At 36.4% G+C, this 27,641-nt stretch overlaps 1 protein-coding gene across 1 annotated transcript; it reads right to left on the bottom strand.

Moving 5' to 3' along the window:
- Positions 1 to 4,048: 4,048 nt before the first annotated feature.
- Positions 4,049 to 27,346, bottom strand: LOC586692 (1-acyl-sn-glycerol-3-phosphate acyltransferase delta). Its single transcript, XM_030994873.1, has 9 exons — positions 26,957 to 27,346; positions 24,783 to 24,978; positions 11,322 to 11,491; positions 8,766 to 8,927; positions 8,136 to 8,289; positions 7,174 to 7,276; positions 6,523 to 6,601; positions 5,498 to 5,711; positions 4,049 to 4,838 (listed from the first exon to the last, which is right to left on the bottom strand). Exons 2-9 carry the CDS (start codon positions 24,958 to 24,960, stop codon positions 4,687 to 4,689), a joined length of 1,212 nt encoding a protein of 403 aa, XP_030850733.1. The 5' UTR covers positions 24,961 to 24,978; positions 26,957 to 27,346; the 3' UTR covers positions 4,049 to 4,686.
- Between the last annotated feature and the right edge of the window lie 295 nt (positions 27,347 to 27,641).

Genomic DNA, 27,641 nt, shown 5'->3' with positions numbered 1-27,641 from the left:
CCCCCCCCCCCCCCCCCCTTTTGGATTTTTTTTTTTTTTTTTTTTTTTAATTAAAAAAAAAAAAAAAAAAAAAAAAAATTCCATGGCCGACCTCAAAAAGATGACCTTAACCCCCCCCCCCCCCAACGGAGCAAAATGTCAAATTTTCAAATTTCAATACCAAAAAAAAAAAAAAAAGTGTCTCTCTTATGTAATCTACCCTGATATTTGCTAACAATAACAATAACTAATACATGTAGTAACAATTAAACACAGGTTAAAAATCCAGTAGATTTGAATAATTTAAATAAGCTGCACTATATAAATAATGTGATTGTCATTTTCAGAAGTAGTTTCATTATAATACTTTTTTCTAAAGCTACTTTCATTAGAATTCACTTTACAGGAAAAGCAAATGTAGCTGTTTGTAACATTTAAAGGGATAGTTGAGTTCTGTTGCAGATGGCGCTACACAAAATATTTTTTGTGTGAGATAATGGAAAAACTGAGTGTCAAATTTGAAAGAACATACAATTTAAATGACAAAATCATCTTTGTTTGATCAAAATCGGTTGAGAGACGGCTGAAATATCTGTAAATATAACAATTTCTAATACTTGTGTACCACCACAAATATTTGATAACTTGAAAAAGCCGTTGAAAAAACGAAATGGCGCCTTTTATGTCATATTTCAGCCAATGCCGATGTTGGCTTTTTTGTGTTTGTTATATTACGCACAACCAGCCGGCCCATGTATTGTTATTTTTAATCAATTAATTAATTAACTGTCACCATATTTTTTTGAAAGTGGAACTGAATTGGTATGATCATATTAGCTAAATTTCACACATTTTGGGGTCTAAAATTATCTTCATAGCAATTTTAGATCGTAAAAGGGCACTAGAAATGTCATAGATAAGAATAAGAGCAATAATCATGCACTTTGAAGGCATTTTCGGTCTGAAAACAGAACTCAACTTTCCTAAAAAAAAAAAAAAATCTGTATAACACTTGGATTGCTTTCTTCCTCTCTCTGCGCGATTGCTCGTTTGCCTCATGTGCAATTTTTGCACAAAATAATAGGCACCTATTAACAGAACAATTGCTTCTTTTGAACATGTTATGGCATTGCGAAATTCTTGAAATAAATTACAGAATTGAGAGCATAAAATGATGTTAACAGTATCATTTAATTTGAGGTTTTGTCTGATTTTCAGCTCTATTATAAAAGCATTGATAAGTGAAGTTTTTTTGTTGATACAAATTCACATTGAATCTATAAAAATAAAAATAAAAAAATAATATTTTGACAATGTGAAATTTTTTGTTTTCTTTTAAAATGTTCCAAAAAGGATATCCAATTGCACCTTCTGAATTAAATTGTTGTATAATACACTTTAGAATGGTAAAGTTACCTCTACTCCACGTTGATGTAGACGTATAAAATTTAAATTTATCAATACATCACTAAACCAATGACATCACAATCCCCCAAAAGTGGGCAATTATAACAAATTTTATAAATGCACATTGGAATTAAAATATGAACCTGAAAATGTGATAGGCATTTTGGGCTTCTCTGAGATTGATATGACCAGTTCCCCTAACCCAACAGACAAATGCTGATTAAGTCCTTGGTACCTACATGCAATATGCAAGTTACTGCTTTTTTTTGGTTCCACCCTTTTTTCTCAACGACTGAATGGCTCCAGTAGAGGTGTTGTGGTCTAGTATATAAATCACTCAACTGCTGATCGCAAGGTACGGTGTTTGAGTCCCGCCACGGCACTAATGTCCTTTGGCAAGACGTAAATCTACATTTGCCACTCACCATCCAGGTGCTAAATGGGTACCTGGTAGAATGCGAAAGTTAATGTGTTTGGATGAATTGCGCTTGTAAAATGGCGACCGGCCGGAATGCTCCCCAGGGAGTGGAGAATGTGCATATATTGTTTGCGGGTAAGACCTGAATCCGATGACCACTGTAATATGTACTGCGCCTAGAAACAAAGTATTAGGCGCGTTATGAATGTGATGTATTATTATTGTTATTATTATATAATATGCAAATCACTTTTCTTTTTTTCCCCTCTTGTTCTGAACTAGGGAGCTAATGGTTTTACATGCAAGCACAAACCAATTTGCTCAATTCACACAATCAAAGATTAAAAAAAAAAAAATCTATCGACTTCAACATGAAATACGAAGTAAGTGTACATGAATTTTCTGTGCATTCTTTTGTGAAAAGACTCAATGCTTTTTCACCTTTCACCCTGACAGTTTTTTTGTTGAGAATTGTATGAGCGTAAGTACAAATCATGATTACAAACTATAGAAAATTAATACTGTAAAGCACCAATAAGAAAACCTTCCTCAGCATTTTCAAGTTTTTCATCTTTCTACAGTATTAAGAAAAACTCCCTGACAAAATTTTTTTTTTTAAATTACAAAATGAATACATGTCCTGCACAGCACCCTTAAAACTGAGAAATCTTGCCAAGAGCACACTTTGGTGCACCATCATCTTTACTTCTTTTTTCTCATTGCAAATTTCCCAAACACATCTTAAAAAGCAAAGATTAACTGACTAGCTAAGCTAAAAAAAGCACACTTGTTATACGGATCATATAAATAAGAACACTTGTGATCAAAGATGAAAACCATTGAATAATTCCAAAGTTATAGAATACTGTTTAAAAATAATTGAAATTTCACAACAAAAACAAAACAAATTAGTCATCCATGCTGCCAAGCATTTTGAACATTATGAAGGGTCAGTAAGAATGGGAGGTTGCGTTTTATATTTTTTCCTTGATTTGACCAGGTGCCTGGTCTTTGTATAATTTGTTTTTTTAATGAGCATTGCTTATTTCTGGTTGTCTCTTGTAAGCTTGTAATCTTTTAATACTAGCAATCAACAACAAGTCCCTTGATTGTTTTTATGTATGTTATACATGTACATTTCAAGTCATTTATATCTCATGATATGATCCATCATAATTTATGTTGATACTATGTGATGTTTAATATGAAACAAAAAGGATCAATAAAACATGAAATACCCAAAATACCCAAAATAATAATTGAAATTGCATAAATCATAAGTATTACTGTTTGAAATAGCAAAAATCTTTACAGATTTGCAGCAAATTAATTTTTGGTGGGATAAATAATTAAGCTACAATCAGTAATACAAAAAATATATAAAAATACAAAACACAGCTTGAACTGGTCAGAAAATATACAAATCCTGTGTTCTTGAATAATGTCCACTGTATCTTCTGTTACATAACCCAGTGAGTTATAGGAACATACAAATAGTTTAATTCCAAAAGGAGCTAAATTCATTTTTGTAACTTCAAAGAAAAAAGAAATTGTTTACTAGATTTTGCACAGGCGTCTATGGAAAAGTGATATTAGAAGATGCATTTTTTTCATAATTTCTCCCAAAATTTAGATAAATGATTTTGTTGAAAGACGGGTACTTAAGTGCACAATGTTCCGATATCTAAAACTCTTTGCATCAAAAGTGGATTTAGCTCCTTTTGGAATTAAGCTCTTCATATACAGAGATTGAAGTATGGGTACCCAAAGGAACAGTGACAGGCATGGTTGACCTCTACATGTACATTGCTTGATTGTCTGAGCGTGAACTGGTTCAAAGAAAGCTCATTTTCCAAGTTCTCCCTGATTGTCATGATAGCCTGAAACTCTGAATATAAAATAAGCACACACCGAGCACTGCGCTCTTCAATATTTCAAACATGAAGGAAGAATTTGTAATTTGGATTAATTCTGGTAGATGTAGTTGCCAATCCATCAATTATACAACTACCCGTAGGTGAATGCACTTACTACATAATCAATTACTTAGCATTACTTTTGAATAGTTCCTTGAAAATGCCCATAGACTACTGGTAGTGCACATACATACACATGCTATACATGCTCTTTTTAAATGCATGTTTTTTTTAAAGTGGAGCCGAATTGGTATGATTGTATTGGCTAAATTTCACACATTTTGGGGTCTAAAATTACCTTCATAGCAATTTTAGGTTCTAAAAGGGCACTAGAAATGTCATAGATAAGAATAAGAGCAATAACCATGCACTTTGAAGGCATTTGCGGTCTGAAAACAGAACTCAACTATTCCTTTAAGTATGCCATGTAAAAGCTAAACCTAAAACACTAGTGCATTTTGGTCAGAATGTACCCATCTTCAGAGTCCTAAAATGCATAGAAATGTATGGTGCTTTGAATATAATTTGTATAAACTATAATTTCATCAATCAAAATATATCAAATTTGCTATAACAATATTTCTTTTTGCACATGCACTTCTTATCCCTGTTAGCCAATGGGATCTGATCTGGTTTGGGCGTGAACTCTGACCCCTTACTGCTCCCGTACGACAATCCTTTAGTAGCATCACTCACTTTCAGTCCGTACTCGGACAAACTGAAGACTGTAATAAAAGAAGACTGTATGCCATTGTAAAAGCTAAACCTCATGCACCCACATCAAATTTTCATAAATCCTATACAATATATTTTTCAGAAATTATTCCTCATCTACAACCATTTTTAAAATCTCGAAGTGCATAGAATTTTAGGTTGCTTTGAATATAATTTGTATAAACTATAATTTTGTCATTCAAATATAAAAAATTTGCTAAAAACAATTTTTTATTTTGCACAAGTACTTGATTATGAATCCTTCTTATCCCCGTTAGTCAAAGGGATGTGATCTCCATTGGGCGTGAACTCTGACCCCTTAATGCTTCGACTCTTACTGCTCCCGTACGTTGATCCCCTAGTAACATCCGTCACTTTCAGTAAGGACTTGGAAAATCTGAAAACTGTAACAACGATAGGAATGAAAAAAGAAAATGGTATGATTAAAGGATGGCCTGGACATGAGGGAAAATGACCCCTTAAAGAGAAGGTCGAGTTCGGGGAAGAGGTGACAAATAATTTGTGAGCTTTATCATTGTATCATCCAAGTGTGAAAGAACATCAGATACAAAGAGTTCCCTGAAAAGCATGGCTAATCAAATGCCTTAATATTCAAAATATGGCATGTAACATCATAAAAATCAGGACAGATTTTTATACCACATGTTCGTGTAGTCCCATTTACATCTTTCTGTGTACAGTGCTTGTAACTTTACCAAGACTGGGCCAAATTCCTTATCATTTTGATGATTCCAGAACCTTGCAGTTACACACCAATACTTATCAACCTTTTCTGATCAATTCCACAACGTTTCTTTCACAATGCAATCGCATTACCAGAACTCAACTTTATACAAATACGATTAAAATGGGGTAACTAAGTAAAATTAAAAGGCTTTTCTTTAAACGCCTTAATTTTCAAAGTAAAATTCCATGGATGCTTTAAACTATGGACCTATTTTACTTTGTTTTACATGTATATAATTGTCATGTTTAGACAGGATTTAAAAAAAAGATGGAGTAGAAATGAATGCAATACATTTCAAAGTTTGATGTTACGTACCTGCGAATGAGCCCCCACAGACGATGATGATCATGAGTGTGGAACCAGATAGGAGGATGGAGAGGGCGTAATAGATAAGCGGTATACCGACGACCACCATCCAGGATGACATCACTACCAGTGGGAGGAGTGTGCGAGGAGGGACGTGTCCTGGTCTCGACGCATCGTAACCCTCAAATGTGTCGTTCCGCAGAAAGTAGTCATATGCTTCATCCTGCAAGGCAGAACAAATATAATAATAATATTTAATTTTTATATAGCGCTTATTACAAATGTCTTTAAGCGCTTAACAAATATACTATTACCCTGGTCATTGGATTCAGTGCTTGCCCGCACACACCAGTTGCTTGGAATATACCAGTTGCTTTGAATACCTGCTAATCTTTCACAGCATAAAATAGGTATCTCTCAAGGCAAAATTAGGAATACAATTTACTTTATATACTTTTCACACAGAACTTTTAACAAAAAGATAGGAAGCTAGGGTTCAGTACAATATCTTGAAGGCCAGACATAGGAATCATTCCTCCAAAATAGGAATTGCTTTGTAGCTATGCATTCCTTTTACTCAATTAAATGAAATGAGACATTGAAATGTTAGAGCCCCATATATTATGTCCAATGTGAAACGTGGCAAGTGTCAGAGAGGAGCCAGGGCCTGAATTGGTTCCTGAAAGGACAGAGAATTCAATCTGAAAGGGGACCAATCATAGTCAAATAATTTGTTCTGTATGTTTAAAGTATTACTTCTCTAAAGAGATACAGCTAAAAAAATTCCAATGAAACTTTCAATATTAGTGAAAGGAATAACATATTAAGAAGCTTATTGATGAATTCATACTAAGCAAAGAATGAAGTCCAATTATTTCTGAATGTAACAAGTAATTCAATGAAGCAATGTTATATGTTATGAGGATAAAATGTATAAATATATATATTTCAAACAACATTAATAACATAGCTCCATCTTCCAAAAATGTCATCCAATCCCCAAAAGATGTCTCAAAGCACCCAGTAAAATGTACCTTTTGTTTGTACATATCATGACAATATTGTGCTGTAGCGTCTTCTGAATCAGTTGGTACTTCATCCAGTGGAAGTTCTCTGAAATTGGAAGTAAAAAGTAAAATATTAGAAGATACGATTAATCTTATAATGCTGTCAAATACATTTTGTATCTATCATATTTGTACAGGTTGAAAAACAGTACTGCTGTAGCTTTCACAGAGAGTACAAGCGTGCTTACCACTGCACTCATTCATGCGCAGTGCTCAATAGCCTACACACTACATAAGCGCACTTTAAATAGCTCTACGCGCACTGCTGTCATCCTGTACTTAAAAATGGATCCGGGTTAACTCGGACCATGGGACAACGCGACCTAGCTGCAAAAACGGTCAATTGTTGTCATCTTACCCTAACCCTAACCCTAACTTTAACTCTAACCCTACCCCTACCCCTACCTTTAACCCTAAACATGCAAAAAAAATGACCATTTTTTGCAGCTGGGCCGAGTTGTCCCTTGGTCTGAGTTAGCCTAACTCCTCAAAACGGTTGGATAGTCCGAATGAGTTAATCAAAAGTGACTGCGTTCGTTCGACCAATCATTTGATTGGGATCTGGGAGTGTGTTGAATAACACACATTATGAAACATAGAAATTTTGATTAGTCTTACCTTACATATAAATGGAAGTCAAACTGTTTCCCACAGATAAGATCATAGATCGAGGGCTGAGCATTGTATTGGTAAGCTATTGTAGCATCATATATAAAAGGTACTGCAATGAAAAACAAGAAAACAGTAATGAGGTGTTGAAATTTGAAAAAATATAAGAATCACAATAAAACATAAAAGTCTGGGCCCGTTTTCAATAGATCTCTAAGAAATTTTTCTTAAGTCTAAGAAAAAAAATGTCTTAGAATTTGTTTAGGTTCTTAAAGAAGGTTGCCTTATCCATATTGTTAACATGGTAAGCACTTTGTCTAAGCCAAGACGACAGATCAGACAAAATTCTTAGACCCGATGACGTCATATTGGAAAGTCAAATTGGTTGAGTCGAGCTACTCAACTGTAGCGTAATGAAAATCGCACTGCACACAAAATTATACACAAATGCATGGGAGTGTATGGAAGGAGTGATGCTCACAAAATTGTTTTGGTCTTTATCGTTACAGAACCATCTCAAGGCTCTCAAATAATTTGGCATTCCGTCTGCTAGATAAAATTCCTAGCCAAGAGATACAACTTTATACCGATATTGGCCAAGTATGAAGCTCACTACGGAGTTTAATTTACAATTACTATTTTTTTCTGACAACAATTATTTAACTGAATACTAGTCTGAATGTTCTGCTTTCTTTTAGTAGTAGTTGAATAATAAAATAATTAAAAAACCACCGAAGTCTCTATTAAAGCGCTATAACAAACAAAATACAATGATAAACAATAACATATTAAACAAAACAAAGAGAAAATACAAATAAACCTAAAAATTACAATACATATGAAGTACACATCAATGTGAACAGAGATTTAGTTAATCATCAAAAGCAATTTTTAAATAAATGTGTCTTATAACAAGTTTTGAATTGGTTAACAGTTGACGATTAAGGTTTTATTTTGTTTGACCTGTTTACCTTTGCCCTTGTATGCCTCTATACACAGGTTAAAGCCTTTAGTCCTGGGCACCAAGTGATGCTTCAGACATGGTAGGCCCTTCTCTCGAGCAAATGCTTGGCTCTTCTCGTATTTCTCTTCCGTGAATCGAGTCCCTTCACAAAATATCAGGGTCTACATTGAACAAAAACAACAAAAGAAAATAACAAAAAACAAGTTGAATTTTCATTGCCACTAAATCAAGTGGTTATCAGTATTATATTGTGTGATTATATACCTCACAACTGTATCATTAGACCAAATGGCAATTAATCGGTGCATTACAGGGTGATAGTGAGCACTAAAAAACCTTAACCCCCCCCCCCCACCCCCCACCCCCCTTGAGTAAAAAAAAAAAAAAGGATTCGGGGAAGAAAAAAATGGCATCATTGGAAAAAAAACATTACCCCCCCCCCTTTGAGAAGGAAATTGGGAAAAAAATTGGGAAAATAAGGGGAAAATCTGGAAAATAGGGATAAAATCAGAAAGAAGAAAAATAATTGGGGAAAAAAATAATAATCAGGAAACGGATTTGAATCGGGTAATTATCAGGCATGGTATATGCAAGGGAAGTCTTGCATACGAGTACACCTATCTACCCCCATACTTACCACAGTAGGAAAGTCATATGTGGTGATGTTCTTGAGCTGTTTCATAAGACTGTTCTTGTCTTTAGCATAATCCCGGTTGACAAACAGTTGCTCTGTCAACCAGAAGGACCAACCAAAGAAAGGCACATATTTGATCTCTTTCTTCATCAGACACTTGGCACCCTATCAACGACAAGAAAAAGAAAAGCTGATTGTTTTATATACACAAAAAAGAAAATGTGATTTCACAAACATATTCAACATTTATTTAAAGGAAATATTATGGAGGGCAAATGTCGAAAAGTATCACCTCTGGAAAAAAATGTTGACTATGTTAAACAAAAAAGTATAATTCATTTTTTGATATACCGTTAAGTATAATTCATGTGTTTTTCTTTGTAATCGATATAATTTTGTGTCTCTTATGTACGCATTATTCAATTAATAAATGATGGAGAAAAACAGAAAAAGAAGCTGATTGTAGCTATGTTCAAACTAGACTTTCCTAGTTTTAACCTTCTCGTTTATGAAACCCTCAAAGTTATAAACGATTGTCTGCTAACAACGGCAAGGGTTCGCACCAGACTGAAACAATGGGTACTCAGAATTCTAGACTGCCAGCCGGGAAACACTCATTTTACCTACCGTAAATCTCCGTGTATAAGACACACTTTTTTTTAAAGTTTTGATTTATGCCCCTCCACCTGGCACTATGCCTGGCAATGTCTCCCAGCTCAGTAATCGGTGTGTTGACTCACTACTCGGAAACTACAACAACACCCAAATTTGTCTGTCATCTTGGTTTGAAAGTAATCTTTCTGATATAGATCTCAATATGAAGTTTATAATAATAATTCCTCCACTTTTTTTTCTTGGCCCAAAAATAGGGGTGCGTCTTATACACAGAGATTCACGGTACAAGCTAACGCAACCTCAAACTTGATTGCATCTGCACGGAATAAATGTTCAACTACTCTTTTGTGGTTTATTATATATATAGTACAATGCTCGTATTAGCTTTACAATGAATTCTGATTGTCTGAACGTGTTATTGACCTGTGGGTAAGGCATAGATCTTTAATTATCAAGTCCCTCAAATACATGTAAATGTAGGCCTACTAGCATCTGGCACCGTTGGCCCGAATTCACAAAGGAGGTTTACATTTAACCCATGGTTTAAACCTTCATTTACATAACCCATGGTTTAAAATTAGCACAAAATAAGCGCAACACAGTCAAGAGGTCCAATATTAGACGCGCGCAAGGCAAGATACGCTTATTTTGCGCTAATTTTTAAACCATGGGTTATGTAAATGAAGTTTTAAAGACCCTCAATACTACTGGGCCAGAAGGGATTAGACCACACAGCAAGGTCACTGACAGGTGGCTATCTCATTAACTCAGCTCTCAACTAACATAAGAAAAAGAGGATCATGGGGACCAACAGGCACCGATAGGGGAAGTTTTCTCTATAGAGAGAGCAAGTAGCTAGAAGTACGACAGTGGGGCTTTAAACCATGGGTTAAATGTAAGCCTCCTTTGTGAATTCGCCCCCTTGAGTTTACAATAAAAGTTAGTTATTTTTATGTACTTGCAAAAAACAGTCACATAATCAAGAAACTTATAAAAATTTCTAACTTTTTTAACAGAATCATTAATTCATATACGCTCTAAAAACTAGAATGTGAAATCACCATTAAATAGGGCCTAGGAGTTACAATTTTTGTTAAATGGTAGATGGAGATTAAGACTTTGAAGTTTGAAATTCAAATCTAGCATGTTAAAAGTGTTAATCTGACATTTTGAAAAAGGATTCACTCATCAGCCCCTTTAAATGATGACTTGAATTTTAGTTGTTAGCGTGTACAAATAGTATCAATTTAGAGATAAATAGTGGATGGGAATTACATAGAGCTTTAAGAGAAGAAAAAATATGCTTACATATACAGAAAATACAATGGTAAACGAAGATAAACTTGGATAAAACATTGTGCAACAAATGCACTTTTTTATCACTTCATGAACACTTCTGAAAACAGCAGAGTCATGACTCATTTCTTGTTTAAACATTTGGATTTAGTAGAAGGACAAGTAATCATGCACAAGATATATTTAGTTGCTGCTTATAAGTATCGGACTATCGGCTTGCATGGTGATGTAGACATACAGTAGGCTAATACGGTTGCACTATGTGTGAGAGAGAGGGAGGATTGGGGAGTCCTGAAAAAGACTGTCGGTAATCTTTCTTACTTGAGTGTTTGTGTAGTCCTGAAATGGACTGTTGTAATCTTTCTTGAGCTTATAGCTCCAAAGAGAACTATAGCACCGGTTGGAGAGGAAGGGTAGTAGGAGGGGCTTGACTATCTGTCATCTAGATAGTCATTAAAAATACTGACCTACATCAAACAGTTTTAGTGCACAACTACTCATGTGTAAATTATGAAATAAGTTTGATAATGTTCATAACTGCAAAATTAAAGGCATTTATAGAACATACATGTGCATGTCACGAGGACAAACAGAGGGGAAAAAGACATGAAGAAGAAGAAGACAGAGATATTTGATAAAGGAACTCACTCTTAACATCTTAAATCTTTCCGCCATTTGCCAGATGACACACCAGTCGACACCCTGCCTGTGATTGACCACCAGAAGGGAGTGGTTTTCCTTGACCTTCTCCAGAAACCTCTTGGTCCCATAGAAATGGACTTTGGATCCTGACCAGTAGTCTGTTAACCAGACCACTTCTGCAAAGAACAAGTAGGATTCCTTCTCCAATTAGAACATTTGACATTTTTTCCATAAAATTACATAAATAAATGTCTACAGATTGCATATTATGAAAAAAGAACATAATCCTTATGAAATGGTTGGTTTTAAGAGGAAATATGTGGCCATGCATTTATTTCTCTAAATGTGCAACCAGTCATTAGAAAGTAAATGTACTAATCACCGGTCAAAAGCATCATTATATGACAGGCCAGTTGGTCTTTTAAAATTAGATTTAACTTTATTAGTCAAGTTTGGATGTATGAACCTCTGATGAGGTTGATTTATCACAGAACAAGCATCCTCATCACAATGATTAAACTACAAATCATATGTTGAAGTGTCACAGGCGAGAATCTCTGGCTGACTCAATTCTCTGGATAATTAAACTCACATTTTGAGTGGCATGAACATCTGGTATCTTTCAACATCTTATTAAAGCCACACTGTCCTACTTGTAGCTACTTGGTCCCTCCATAGAGAAAACTTCCCCAATCGGTGCCTGTTGGTCCCCCATGATCCTCTTTTTCTTATGTTAATTGAGAGCTGAGTTAATGAGATAGCCACCTGTCAGTATAAACCTTGCTGTGTGGGCTACTCCCTTCTGGCTGAACTAGGACAACTGACCTTTAAAACACTCCTTTTTTTGGTCACTCTATCATCTTGGTCTTTTTCAAAAATACAACCAAGCTTATGATCAAAAAGAAATTTTGAAGTGAGTCTGCCTATACATGTTCATGTCACTATTGTAGTGATTAAGCATCAATTGAACTGCATATTAAATATGACTAATAGTTTAAGAAAAATATCTAGTCCCACATCAAGTTTAAAGGTAGGCTTTACTACTTCAGCTAGAAGGGATTAGACCACCCAGCGAGCCAGAGAGGTCACTGTGACAGGTGGCTATCTCATTAACTCAGCTCTCATTTATTAAACATAAGAAAAAGAGGATCATGGGGGACCAACAGGCACCGATTGGGGAAGTTTTCTATATAGAGGGAGCAAGTAGCTACAAGTAGGACAGTGTGCCTTTAAAGTACTTTTATTAACTTATCAGTGTTTCCATCAGTAATGCTCCATCATATCTCATTGAATTGTTGATACATTATAAACCAGAAAGAACACTGCATTCCATTAAAAAAGTCTTTATCTTTATCTTTATCGTCTGTGACAAAATCTTAAGGGGAAAGGTCATTTTGATACGCAGCCACTGTTTTATGGAATAACTTGCCAGAATATCTTAGAAATGTAGAAAAATATGACAAGTTCAGAAATAATTTGAAAACATATCTATTTAGCACTTTAAAAGATCTCACAATCATTAACCCAGTGCACCATTTTTGCATATGTGTTTTATGAGCTATACAAAATTGTTTAATTATTAATCATCATTGTAATAGTGTATTTGTAAAGCGCTTAGAGACATTTGTATTAAGCGCTATATAAAAATCAAATATTATTATTATTATTGTTGGCTCATTCAGTAGAGCTTCCTCCTCACAACCGGGAGGTCGTGGGTTCGAACTCCGGCCGCGTCATACCAAAAGACGTGAAAAGACGGGAGTTGCTGCTACCTTGTTTGGTGTTCAACAATAAGGGATAGAGCAACGTCGATCTGGCGCTGCTCAGTGGCTGCCGGGCTCACGATCAATTGGGCAAAAAGAATTTCCATTTTCGGTTTAACTTAATAAAATTTTGAGTGGACTTTAAAAAGATTATTATTATAATTAGGTGATACATACGAAGTCTACGTATCACTTATTGATTTCGTTAAGATTTTTATTATTATTATTATTCTTCCTCCTTTTGTTCGCAAGATATCTCAAGACTGAATAAAGCCATAATCATGAATCTTTCCATGATGATAGATCTTAGTCTAACTTAGAACTGCGTGACTTTTCAGAAACTCAAAATTATCGTGACGTCATCCAGGCGCCATTTTGTGAAAATCAACTTATGATCATATCTTCATAACGGAAAGTAATTTTTCATTCATATTTATTAAAGTTGATATTCATTGATTTTTAAAACTAAATTTATTTTCATTATTGCAAAGTTGAAACTTTGATTCGACAAGGTTATCAAATTACAATGCATGGAAACATTCGAAGTAATGATTATTATAAATTACAAAACGCTTAAATACAGCCCCGGCATAGCACCGGAAGAGTTCTCCGAACGCTGCTGAGATGTGTGAGATCACAGTATGGACATGACTTGCACAAGCAGACGATGCCCCATGACATCTCACACATTTTCAGTGCCTGTGTTTTCATCTTTTCTTGAGTTCTTTCTCTTACTTCACTACCGTCAGGCTAAATGTATAATCTATTGCCTCACTCTTAACCCCGCGCATGGTTTTATTTTGATGACAAATGCAGCGATACCAAAATAAAGGAATCTGTCGCTTGTAAACAAAATAAGACGCCATTGTATATTCAGCTGCACACACCGGGGTATGTTCGGCGTTTCAAGAGGGAACAAATGCCGTCCTTAATATCATTCCAGGGGTTTTCAATTTGAAAGTCTGGTTTCTTTGATTGTTAATTAACCCCTATCCTGTGTATTTACAAGCAAAAGATTTTAGTTATCAGAATCGGGTCATATCCCCTTTTGAATGGTTTGACATGCCATTACATTTATATACACTAAACTCATTATACTTTGACAAATAATAGCTTTGCAATTATGTTCATTCTCTATGGGATGTCGTCTGCTTGGGCAGTGTTGGTCCATATAGTGACGTCATTAAAACATCGTTATTTTTCCGGCGAATCTCTGGTATATCCCAGCTGCTATGGAGGTGGTTGTATTTGTATTTTTTATAAATCACCCGATATGTAGTTGACCTATAACTTGTACGATGGCCATCTGTTAGATTACCAGTTTCTAGTCATACATTAGTTGACATATTGGGATTTTCTTTGAATTTCACCTTTAAGAATAAGATCAATATCCGTCCGGTCAATTTCAGGTCAAAAAACGTGCACAAATGTGCGCGTACGCGTTTTTCCGCGCAAAATTTTAAAATGCTCTAAATCATCCCAAATTTTTTTTGCATACGTTTCAAGCCATATGGAGCATTTGACAAAAAAAACACTCAAACGCGCATGCGCGCACGTTTTTTGCGCGTTCTGGTATTTTACAAAATATAATCGGCGAATTTTCTCTGTCATCATGTTTGACATATTTTTCCAAGCATTTTGATACCATGTTCATCTCTTTATCACTATTAATAACGGAATGAGCGTCCGTTCAAGATAAATATCCGTGCGCGCGAGCTCATGTATTACATAGCATATATGGGCAAAAACATGCCTATAAAAAGTCCATTGGGATGAATAAGGACTGCCAAGTTTTTTTCATATTTAGATAGAGTATGAGTCAGAGATATGATTTTAAATCTCATTTGGCCATTAAATGCATCTTGACGTCATCATAATGGCCTTGGAAGTCAAAATACAAAATTGCATATTATGACGTCATTATATTTATGGAAATTTAGTGTATTTCTCATAATATTGACTGATTTTCTTCCAAATTGCGGTATCTTGTAGCTGAGGCAATTGCCTACAAGATAAATACACACTGCTTTTTATTTCATTGATGTCATCATAGTACAAAATTCAATTAAAGGCCACATGTCAGAATTTTCTCAATTTGAGTGTTATGCCTATGTAAGGTGAATTTCGTTCACATCATGAATCTACATGACATTGATCTTTGAGCACTATCTAGCTTATTTGTGCTCTATGTTCTCCCAAATTTTGATACGGTGTAGCTAAGAAAATTATCTACAAGAATGACGTACATTATTTATCATTTTGATGACATCATCATAGTGAAAAATTCAATTAAAGGCGACATGTCAGAATTTTCTTAGTTTGCGTGTAAGGCTACTTTTTCGGCAATTTTGATTCTACAAATCTCTATCAAATACCTGAAGGGGGCGCTATACCACTCTTAATCATGGTCATATTTTGTAATGATAAACTGTATCTTTTTGGATTAACACAGTCAAATGTATGTTCCTTTTGTAGAAAAGAGGTAGAAACCTATCGTCTTATCTTCTTTGAATGTTCTGAAGGGTCCAGAATATGGAATGAGGTGGAAAACAATTTAAAGATGTTTCAGTTTCTTAATATTCAATGGATTGATGTGTTACTTGGTTTCATGTTTTGCCCCTATCCCTTTTTTGGTCTGTCTCTGCATCTATCTATATCTCTCTCTCTACTCTTTCACCCTCTGCCCCTCTCTCTCTCTCTCTCTCTCTCTCTTGCCTTGCCTCCCTCTTATTCTATTGCTCTGTCTCCCTCTGCCCTACACAGTTGAAACTTGACTCATGGATAGACCATAAATGGGAGAAGTATTTTATAACGAAAGATGAAATCACGAAAATGCGTTCTTCATTATGTTACACATGAGCATTTTTAAGTATCACCAAGTCTAGTATTTATTTTGTTTCTGTATGGAAGAATTTATTATTATTCTTCCATAAACTTGTTCGCAGGATATCTCAATAATGGAACAAGCCATTGTCATGAAACTTGGCCTGAAGATAGATCTTAGTCCAACTTAGAACTGCCTGACTTTACAGCGATGCCAGGTCATCGTGATGTCATCATGACGTCAGTATGTGAAATGTCATTAATGGTCGTACCTCAGCCATGAAATATCAATTTCAATTCAAATTTGGCATAAAATCATGCTCAGGTCATGCGTCAGAATTTTAGCCCACGCACATGCACCTTCCATTTCAAACGTGAGCGTACGCGCAGGTCAAAAAGAAATAAGAATTTAAAGTGCTTAAAACCGCAAACCAAGTAATTTTCTATACCTTTCAGACAATTTTAAGCGTTTCAAAAATTTCAGCGCGTGCGGGTCAGTGCGCGCGTATTTGCGCGCATAACGGACGTGGAACGGAGAAATTCCTTTTTTTGCATTTTTTGGATTCCTTTTACTTTCCTCAACAATACCTGTAAATTTCAGTCAATTTTGACACATAATGATGGAATAAAAGGGGTCAAAGATAACAACGCGCGCGCGCACACATTTGCAATTTTAAAACAAAAACATGCCTGTTTAATTGGTCATAACTTCTATTAGTGGCCGGATAATCCAATTTCTTTTAATAAGTGGATTAAGTATGAGTTGTATATATTATTCCATACATCTTTTTGGCTCATCGGATTTTCCGATATCATCATATTGCTTGTTTAAATCAAAACTTTTAATTTTAATAGATTTTAATTGATTAAGTAATTAATGACAATGCACGTTGGACCATATGTCGTTCATCTTTATTCGAATTTGTCAAAAAAAATTATTGTGTTGTTGCTGAGGTTATTTTTTAAATTACTTTACATTACTTACATTTATTTTCCATTTTGATGACGGGATCATGACGAAATTTGTGGTCAAAGACGACGAGTCCAAATCAAACTTCAGTTTTTACATGCACTTGTGATGACGATCGAACTCAAATGATCGCAGTAAAATTTTAAACGTCCCACAGAAGTCTGCCGTCACTATATTATAAACCAGGGTGCTACAAGAATTTTTTTCACCACTTGCCCTGTCGGGCAAGTGGGTTTTCAATTTACTTGCCCAAACAATATTTCCACTTGCCCAAAACTTTAAAGCGAAAAAGGACTCGAGGTTAAAGCATTTATTATCTCATAATGATAAGTTAGTGTTTTAGATAGCAAATTAATGCACATACATGTACAGTGTAACTGTACTGAATAATAACCTAATATGTCAAAGAAAATGGTCAACAAAGGATGGTTGAAGGTTTAAAAAACGCATTTTATTGATTCTCCATAAATAATCAGATTCACATGAATCTCGGCAAGGTAGAATGGTTCAAGCAGGTTTAAGTTTTTAATATTCAGTCATGTAAAAAAGCATAATGACCCTGTTGTAAAAAATATGATACAAACATGTCATTAATGGTAGCCACATGTACCATGGTGCAACATCACATGTGTGTCTGTGCAAGCCGCTGTCATTTGGAAACGTAGGCTAATTTTCAGCTGTTAATAATTTGGGTCAACTCTTCCATCAAGAAACGTCATGTAAATAATGGGTAATCAACTATTTTAAATAAAGTACGGACATTTTTATTTCATCATTCACTGCTATAAATATCATGCCAAAATTTGTAAATTCTTACTAAATAATAATATTGAAGATATTTTACGATAAATCTCGGATAAGTATGCGAAAACTAGACTAAACAACGTCGCTAAAACCATGAAAACAAAACAACAACGGCTTATATTCTGGGGGTCTCGATACTATTATCAAAATGACTCGCTCGGTCGGATCTTGAGACCGCAGTAATAAATTGAAAACGAGACAAAAACATTCATCTGATTTATATGAGCAGCGAGTTTTAAATAATATGTTCACAATCATTAACAGTCATTATGAATAAATATCAAACATTTGACTTTTTGTACTTACTAGAAAATCCCTGTTGTTTATTCCATTCCGATTCGCACGTGTTCATTTCCCTAGAATAATGACGTCATATTTGGCGTGATTCAACCAATCGGCAATCAGAGAATAGCAAAGGCCTGTCGGTGCGGCCTGCAGAGCTAGAGAGAGAGAGCGCGAATAAGCTCGCAGCTGGTACGATCGCGCTAGCTGTCTCTAGCTAGCTCACGGCCGGCCGTGCGTAGAGGCGGAGCGGCATTCATGGCTTGAAGTGTCACTGTAGTGTTGCATGCGCGCTGAGCTAGCTGAGCTGGCTAGCTGTCTGTGAAGTTTTTTCCAAATCGGAACGATCGCTTTTTTGCTTCTGGATTTTGACGACGGGTAAGAAGTTGACGGGTGAATGGTAGAGTTCTTGGACACTAGGAAATTACTGTAAAAGTATCACTTGCCCGAATCGGGCAAGTGATAATTTGATTTACTTGCCCGACGGCTCAATTTGGTTGCCCCGGGACGTCGGGCAAGCGGGTTTGTCGCGCCCTGTAAACGCGTCTTAGATTAGTCTTCAATTGTGCTCGTCATTAATTTTCTTACCGCTGGAGACCAGGCGCGTAGCCAGGGGGGTGCGTGGGGGCGGTCGCGCTATGCGCAGGAGGGGAGGACTGAATTCAGACAAGGATTGCGAGTCGAGAAAGGTACAACGAATCGTCTTCTTTCAAAGCTTTCAGAGAGCTCTTCAGGTGCTATGCCGGGGCGTTATTTAAAGGCCCACTGCACTGCAGTGTACTTGTAGCTACTTGCGCCCTCTATATAACAAACAATGCCTAATCGGTGACCATTGGTCCCCCATGATCCTCTTTTACTTATGTTAACTGAGAGCTGAGTTGATGAGATAACCACCTGCCCAGTGACCTTGCGGGGCGGTGTAATCCCTCATGTAAACTACGGCAGATAAGCTTTAAGCGTTTTGTAATTTATAATAATCATTACTTTGAATGTGTCCAAGCATTGAATTTTGATAATCTTGTCGAATCAAAGCTTCAACTTTGCAATAATGAAAATAAAGTTAGTTTTTAAAATCAATGAATATCTACCTTAATACTTTTATGACGTGCAGTAACAAATTGAAATTTCAGAACTCATGATAAATTTGTTTAACAGTTGATTCCACTTGGTTGATTCTATTGTTCGGTTGATTCTATTGTTCGGATTATTTAGCAGAACGAGATAGAAATTGACATTCTCATGGCTGACGCATTAGTGTTCATCGTCTCTACAATGCTATTTGAACAATATTTGGTGACAAAAGACGGCATTTCTATGTAGCGTCAAAAGCCGTCAAATAACAAAAACATGGCACATAAAAAGATTCTCAGTACTGGGAATACGGGAATACGGGTCAGCGCATCAGTGCAGCTCTCCAAATCGTGCTCCAATATTCATCAAATTTACTCTGAATTTTTGGCAGAGTCGAGCTGAGATTTTTACATCAGCTTGTAGATCTAAGGCCAGAGATCAGACTAGACAACTTTTGAAGCATGTATGTTGCCTACAAGGAGGATATTTGATGATTATCATTTTTCTGGGATTGATGATATACATGTATACTGATACAAGGAGACTTTTTGCTGGACCATTTTGATACACCAGAGTAAGTTATACTTTTGTGTCTCTGATGGGACAATAGGGAGGATTTAAGGATTACAAGAGTAATCCTTTCACCATGATCAATTTCAATGTCCTCCTGGCTATTATTCTAGGCTTTAGCGTCTGCCTGACTGATTCACAACTGTGCACCATCTATCAGTCAAACCAAGAAGCTTCATTTGGGCAAGCTTTTGTCCGAAAGAACTACATAAAGACTAGAATAGCCTATTATGCAAATAGCCATTCAACTTTTCAACTTGAACTGTTCAAAGCAGGGGACATCAACCCCAACCCTGGACCAACTATAATTGACAGTGACACCTCACAGAAATGTAAACAGTTGTACTACCCTCAACGGACAACATTCACTGGTTCAGAACTACACCGCTTAAAGAACATCACTGGTTATCAGCGACTTCCAAGTGATGTATATGACAAAGTGAAAGCCCTAGGTATTAGTTGCAAACCTCCAACTAAAAGGGGTACCAGGGGAGGTGTTAAGACGAAAGCCTGGTTAAGGAGTCAACTTTCTGGAACACGACTCGGATCAGTTGTTGATGGAAATGATGAAAGAAAGAAAGTTGCTCACTGTCCGATTCCAGTTCGTGTTCGGCCCCACACTCGAAATTCGTACACGCATGAAAGGCGGAATGGTGTTAACTTCGAGAATCTTAAACTTTGTAGAGACTCTATCAAATGCTCCGTCACCTGTAGCACTTCATCTATGGAATGCCAGATCTGTGAGGAATAAAACCACTGAACTATATGACTATGTACTTCAAAATGATGTTGACATCATGGTCATTACAGAGACATGGCTCCGTGAAAGTGATCCTACTGTCATAACCGAATTGTCGCCACCCGATTTTTCCTTTCACAATGTTGCTCGTCATGGTGATGCTCATGGAGGTTTGGGTTTTCTGTTCAGAACTCACCTAGATCTCAGACTGAAGCAGATTGAATTCTCCCCTAAAACTTTTGAATTTGCCTGTGTTGTAGACAGGTGTGAACAGTATCGTATCATTGCCGTATATAGGCCTCCACCTTCTACGACTAATGGCTTTACAGTAAAGGCCTTTCTCGATGAGATTGATGAATTCTTAGGCTTATGTTCAATGTTGGGCAGTCGCGTCATCATTCTCGGGGACTTCAATGTACACGTTGATAAGGCACATCTACCGACCCCACGCCAGTTTCTGGAATCAGTCACTTCATCTGGCTTCTCCCAGCTCGTTGAAGAACCTACTCATGATGGTGATCACACGCTGGACTTGGTCATTACGAAGACTGGAGATGACATAGTCTGCAATTACAACGTCATTGACAAAGGCATGTCAGACCACTTTGTAGTGCGTTGCAATCTGAATATCCAGGCACCCCCTTCGAGTACTGACAGAGTGCTTATCAAATCCAGAAACTATCGCCAGATTGACAGTGAGAAGTTTCTAGCTGATCTTTCATCACGTTTTGCGGATTTTCCGGAGAGTGATGTAAACGACATGCTGACTTCCTTGTATGGTGCTGTCCAGGGAGTGCTGAATTAACATTGACCAGAAACGACGCGAAGACGGAAACAAAGACCATGTGCTCCGTGGTATGATGACAGTGTGATGGCAAGTCGACAACTAAAGAGAGCGCTGGAGTCAAAATGGAGAAAATCCAAACTTGTTTCGGATCGACAGAATTACATTAATCAAAAGAATAAGCTAAATGTTATCATTCAGAAAGCTAAGCGTAATTATTACACAAATGTTATTCTTGAGTCTAACTGCAGGAATATGTTTTCAACAGTCAGTTCATTACTGGGTCGTTCAAAGCATGTCCTCCCAGTGTCCGATGAACCGCTTCGCCTCTGCAATGATTTTGCCAATTTCTTTGAGGGCAAGGTTAGGAGTATCAGACGGTTACTTGATGCACATCCACCTAATCAGCAAACAGTGTGGACTGTTCCAGATCCGGATAATGTTCCTCCTCCTCTTGGTCCAGTAGCGGATGACGACTTACTGCTGGCTTTAACACCAGTCAGCGATGAAGATGTGAAGAGGGTCATAAAGAAGTCTGCAAACAAGTCCTGTGACCTGGATGTCATGCCAACCTGGCTGCTTAAAGCTAATTCAGAGGTAATGGTACCCGTTATCACGTCAATCATAAACTGCTCGTTAGTGAATGGAGTTTTCCCTGACAAACTTAAATATGCAATAGTTTTTCCTCACCTGAAAAAATCTTCGTTGGATTCTTCGGAACTTAAAAACTATAGGCCTGTATCTAATCTTGCTTACATATCCAAGGTGATTGAGCTCGTGGTGTCCTCAAAACTGACAGCCCATGTCGAAGAGCTTAGCTTACAAGATGAATTTCAGTCGGCATACAGGAGACATCATAGTACTGAATCTGCACTAACCCGTGTTAGAAATGATATTCTATGTGAAATTGATAAAAGGCGTGGTGTGATACTAGTTTTATTAGATTTAAGCGCAGCCTTCGATACCATTGACCACGGATTTTTGATTGATAGGCTTTCCTCAGAATTTGGAATACGTGACACGGCTCTGCAGTGGTTTCGGTCGTATCTTAACTGTCGGACCTATCGGGTTCGCATAGATAGCACTTACTCTGATGTTCATACTTTAGATTATGGAGTTCCACAAGGGTCCGTACTCGGCCCGCTCCTTTTTACGCTATACGTCAAACCTTTGGGAAGAATTATTAGTCGCTACGGTCTTAGATATCATATGTATGCTGACGACACACAAATATACACAAGTTTCAACCCCAAAAGTCTTGCAAATTTTCAAGAAGAAATAAGTAAACTGGAACAATGTATCTCTGAAATTAGTATATGGATGACCTTAAATAAACTCAAACTGAACGAAGGAAAGACGGAACTACTGCTGGCCATGTCACCAAAGCTTAGACATCACTTACCGCGTGATATAAGTATAAACATAGGAAATGGTAGAGTACAAATGTCTGACAATGTCAAAAACTTAGGTATTTTCTTTCAATCTTCAATGTCCATGTCTAAACAAATTACTGCTTTGTGTAAATCGCTTAATTTTCATTTGTACAATATCTCTAGAATCAAGAATCTGTTGACCTCTGATGCGTGCCATCATGTCGTAAGATCATTAATCCTCAGTAGAATAGACTATGCCAACTCTCTTCTTTTGAATGCTAATGTGACAGACATTCAAAGATTACAACGAATCCAAAATCGTGCTGCCCGGGTTGTTTTGGGAGGGAGCAGGTATGAATCAGCATCTCCTCTACTTAAGCAATTACACTGGTTAACCGTAAATAACAGAATCATATACAAAGTTTCCCTAATTGTCTACCAATGTTTGAATAATTGTGCACCAATGTATCTGTCTGTGCTTCTACATACTCCTCCTAGACTTCAATACAACCTCCGCTCTTCTAACGACCCCACGCTCCTCCGATTACCACGTATCAATTCAAGATCGGGGGAGTGTAGTTTCTTTTATTATGGCCCCAAAATTTGGAATACCCTCCCTTTCGACCTCCGTACCTCTCCCTCAGTTGAAATTTTCAAGAAAAAACTAAAAACGTACCTCTTCAATAAGTAAATTGTAATTCTAATATTTTTGTTTGTTATTATAATTACTCTTTTATACATGTATTATCTTGTGTTTACTATGTCATTATTTCTGTAAAGCGCTTCGAGCAATTCGTTGGATGTTGCGCTATATAAAAGACAATTGTATGTATGTATGTATGTATGGGTCTGATTTAAAGGAAACTTAATTTGAACCCGGCCATATTCTGTCTCTCTCTCTCTCTGTCGCTCTCGTTTGTCATTGCCTTCATTTTCCCTCGCTTTCTTCATTCTTACTTCGGAATATGTAATGTGTATGCACGTGTATGCCTCAATCATTGAGAATATACTCACTAATATCGCTGAAATGATTCTTCTCCTACCCCTTTTTCTTCATTTACTTCTTCTTAGCAGTTGTAGTAGTAGTAATTGCAGCAGTATCGTAATAATCATTATTATTATCATTGTTATATTTATTATTATAGTAAATATCGTAATTATAATCATTATTAAATTAAGTATGTGTTATTGTTATTATTCTTATAGTTATTTGTATGCTTCTTCTTCTTATCATTATTATCGTATACACAATACGTCATGTGCCAAAAATTTATTGCTATGATACATCCAAGATGTCTACCAAAACTGTCAATTCATTGCTGAAATATTATCAAGCCAAAAGAAGGAACATTAGAATTTCTATTTTAAATTGAAATAAATTATATAGGAGAAATAAATAGAGAATACAATCATGATTTTGGAACTAAGGGATTAACATGGACATAATGCACTTGTTTACATGACCACACTATCTCTTTTTCATTCTACCTCCATTTTTTCAGACTGTTTTCAAAACAATATCATGTTTGTCGATCATAGTTCTATGAAGCTTGATGTCTCATGGTAATTTAAGCAATCTAAGCAACAATTTCTGAATTTTAGTGACAATCGTTCGCCATTGCTGCTCTTTAATACTATCATGACGTGCAATACCAAATTGAAATTTCAGAACTCATGATAAATTCGTTTAACATTTGATTCCACTTGGTTGATTCTATTGTTCAGATTATTTAGCAGAACGAGATAGAAATTGACATTCTCATGGCTTATGACTTTGCATTAGTGTTCATCGTCTCTACAATGCTATTTGAACAATATTTGGTGACAAAAGACGGCATTTTTATGTAGCGTCAAAAGCCATCAAATAACAAAAACATGGCAGATAAAAAGATCCTCAGTACCGGGTCTAATAATTTAAAGAACACTTAATTTGAACCAGGCCATATTCTCTCTCTCACTCGTTTGTCATTGCCTTCATTTTCCCTCGCTTACTTCATTCTTACCACGGAATATGTAATGTGTATGTGTAGGCCTCATTATGTTAATTAGGGTCAACGATCAAATTGTCTCAATATATCTTCTATACATCCATAATTATCAAGGCTAAACAGTAGAAACTTGACATATGGATAGATTATAATGCATTTTATATAACAATATGACATCGTGAAAATGCATTCTTCATTATGTAAATCATTAGCATACGTATCACCTAATTCGTCAAAGTGACGAATTAAAGTCTATTTATTATTATTATTATTACTATTATTAAAATCTAACAAACTTACGAAGCCACATGAGATTGATGAGGTGCCCATTGATCGTACGATACCAGCTCCTATTGAACGGCCAGATAACCAGGGTGAAACATTGACTTGAAGTGACGATGAGGGCGCTAATTATGAAGATACAAAACAGCCAGATGTGTACGATAGTTGACTGCTTGACCACAGACGAGATATCCATGTCGGTGACAGCTTACACCTGAGCAATTCCACAAAGGAGATATCAAAACAAACATATCTCCATGAATCACAATGGAGAATATCCAGATGAGTATTAAAAGTTATGTTCCTTTTTATGTGCAACTTTAGAGAAAAATACATGTTTCTTTAGAACCCTTTTAGCTTTTACTGAAGGCATTTTGACAAAAATCTCAACATAGTGATCTACTGTAATATACATGTATTTTGGATAGTAGGGAGATTTCTCATTCTTTGTTAATTTCTTTCCAGGGAAAATTTGACTTATATCATTGATTATTTACAGTACACTTTCCTGCTGAAATAGACAGTCAAATACAATTTACCATTTAGTTGTCAGTTTTAGAGTAATATAATGATGGATGAAGCATAATCTTTACTGTAATCTAATTTAATAACCTACAAGTACATTTTTTTTCTTCAAATTCATGACACAATCACCTTTTTTCTCAACTGACTGAATCCCTTGACCTTGATTAAATAGATAGTGAGAATTTACTGTGTAATATTAAAGGTACTATGTCCCTTTTGCAGCCAACCTCAAATTCTGTAGAACTTTGCAGGAATTATGAATATGTCATGTATGTCCTATCTGTGAAATTTAAACATTAGCAGTGTCCTAATATTCAAATTATGCAAGGAAACCTGTTTGCTTGCTAGACTTTACTGTCAGACACTATAGAGTGACTGACTGGCTTTTCGGAGGGGGGGGGGCACTCCCAACATGACTGGCTACGCGCTACCCGCATCCAGAAAAAGCGGCGGAAGGGTATCTTTTTCAGCTATACGGTGGCGTCGACGTTTTCCTTAAAAAGGGTGTTTTTCAAGCAGTGATCGCACAAAAAACAAAAATAGGTACCTTTCAGTTTCACAGATTCGGTGTCGGTACAATGGTCTGAAAATCAAGACTATTACTTATTGGCTCTATAGCTCCTAAGTCGTTTTGACAACTGATAGTCGTTATTTTCCCACTTGAAGACATTTTCAAGCCCCACCTTTTTTAGGGAAGTTCTAAATTACTATTATCTTTCAATTGCCGTTGGAGTTTAACCTTTTCTTTTTTTGGGCCTGCAAATGGGACATACATGTAGTACCTTTAACCTACTGAATACTTTAATTCCCATAGACTGAACACAGAGACTATAGAGTTCCAATAGGAAAGTGATTACTAAAGGCAAAGCAAAATTGTAGAAATTCTAGAGTTCTGGGCCCGTTACCTAAACCTTACCATTGAAGGTAACTTTGCCATTAATGGCAACTACCATGGTAACAGGGCTCAAGAGCCAATCAAAATCAAGGTTTCCATGGTAGTTACCCTTGATGGCAAAGTTACCATCAATGGTAATGGTAAGTATTGTGCAACGGGCACTGGTCATGCGATTTCTGTGTGAAACAAATTGTCTAGAAGCAATTGGAAAAGGCTGATTATGTAGCACAGAGGTACCAGTATGAGGTTTTGGAATCATCTAAAATGATTAAAATTTTGACTTGTCTTGCCAAAAAAGTCACTTTCGCTATACACAGACTAGTCCAGAATCTGCCCGGTCCTTAATAATTCCCTACACGCTTGATTCACGCTGTCAAAGATGGCATTATAAAAATTAAAAAAATCATGCTCACCAGCTTTTTCGCTTGGCATCCTAATTTAATGATCACGCCATCATCGGCTGGTAGCAAGTAAGTAGGGAGGTAGCGTTGGTGTGGTGGAGATCAAAATTGAATACTGGTAGGCCATATTCTGGACTATACACAGACATGTGGTATGAGGCTGCAGTCTACAACCTCTAGCTGTTACTTGCCATATTTCAAAATGAGGGCATTTGAAGAGCCATCCTTTAGAGGGTGCTACTCTTCCACCCACCCAATGTAACACTAACATTAAAAAGAAGAAAGAAAGCTCACAAATAGTTGTTAACCTTTCTCAGAACTTGACCTTCTCTTTACTAGCAAACAGCATTATGCAATTCTGTTATCATTACCTTAGTATGCAATTGAGGCTTTGCACAACACAGTCACAGCAATATCAGATGCTGCAATCTTCCCTTGATATCCTGCACGCTTCGAATGATACACGTAGATTGAAGCTCTTAGTTTCTTCAAGCCTACTCTGTAAGAGTGATGCGATCTTTAAACAGATGGTTTTGATGAGAAACGGAGATGACGGTAGAAACTCAAACTTGACTTTTTTGTCAAGTCTTGAAGTTGAAGTCTTCCAGTATATCTGTATCAACCTGAAAAAGAAAAACATCTTTATCATATTCTCTGGTTAGAGCCAGCAGGGTGTTACAATAACACAGAGTTAATGCACTTTAGGCTCTGAATACACCATTCAGGAGATATTCATTTTCATATATCATATACCGGTATATATCTCCCTTAGCACTTTACATCTAGATGTCTGTAAGCACTTTACCAAAAGATTTCATCCCAATCATCTGCATATTCCACTCAATTCAGACAAAACTGCAACCGGTAAATGTGCTTTCATTCCTCTGAAATCACCCCCCCCCCCCCCCCCCCCCAGATAGCACAAAGCCATAATTCATTCAATCTAGTCCATGGGTATCGTAAATACTTTTTCTGCCAAGAAGCCTGCTAATCATTTACACTGTAATAGCAGTACATGTAACAAGAAAACGCCAAAGAGAGCAGTAGGTCTCAAAC

This window comes from Strongylocentrotus purpuratus, unplaced genomic scaffold (assembly GCF_000002235.5).
Source record: "Strongylocentrotus purpuratus isolate Spur 01 unplaced genomic scaffold, Spur_5.0 spur5_scaffold_21, whole genome shotgun sequence".
NCBI lineage: Eukaryota > Metazoa > Echinodermata > Echinoidea > Camarodonta > Strongylocentrotidae > Strongylocentrotus > Strongylocentrotus purpuratus.
Note: the sequence above shows the minus strand (reverse complement) of the source record. Positions and strands in the feature narration are given on the sequence as shown.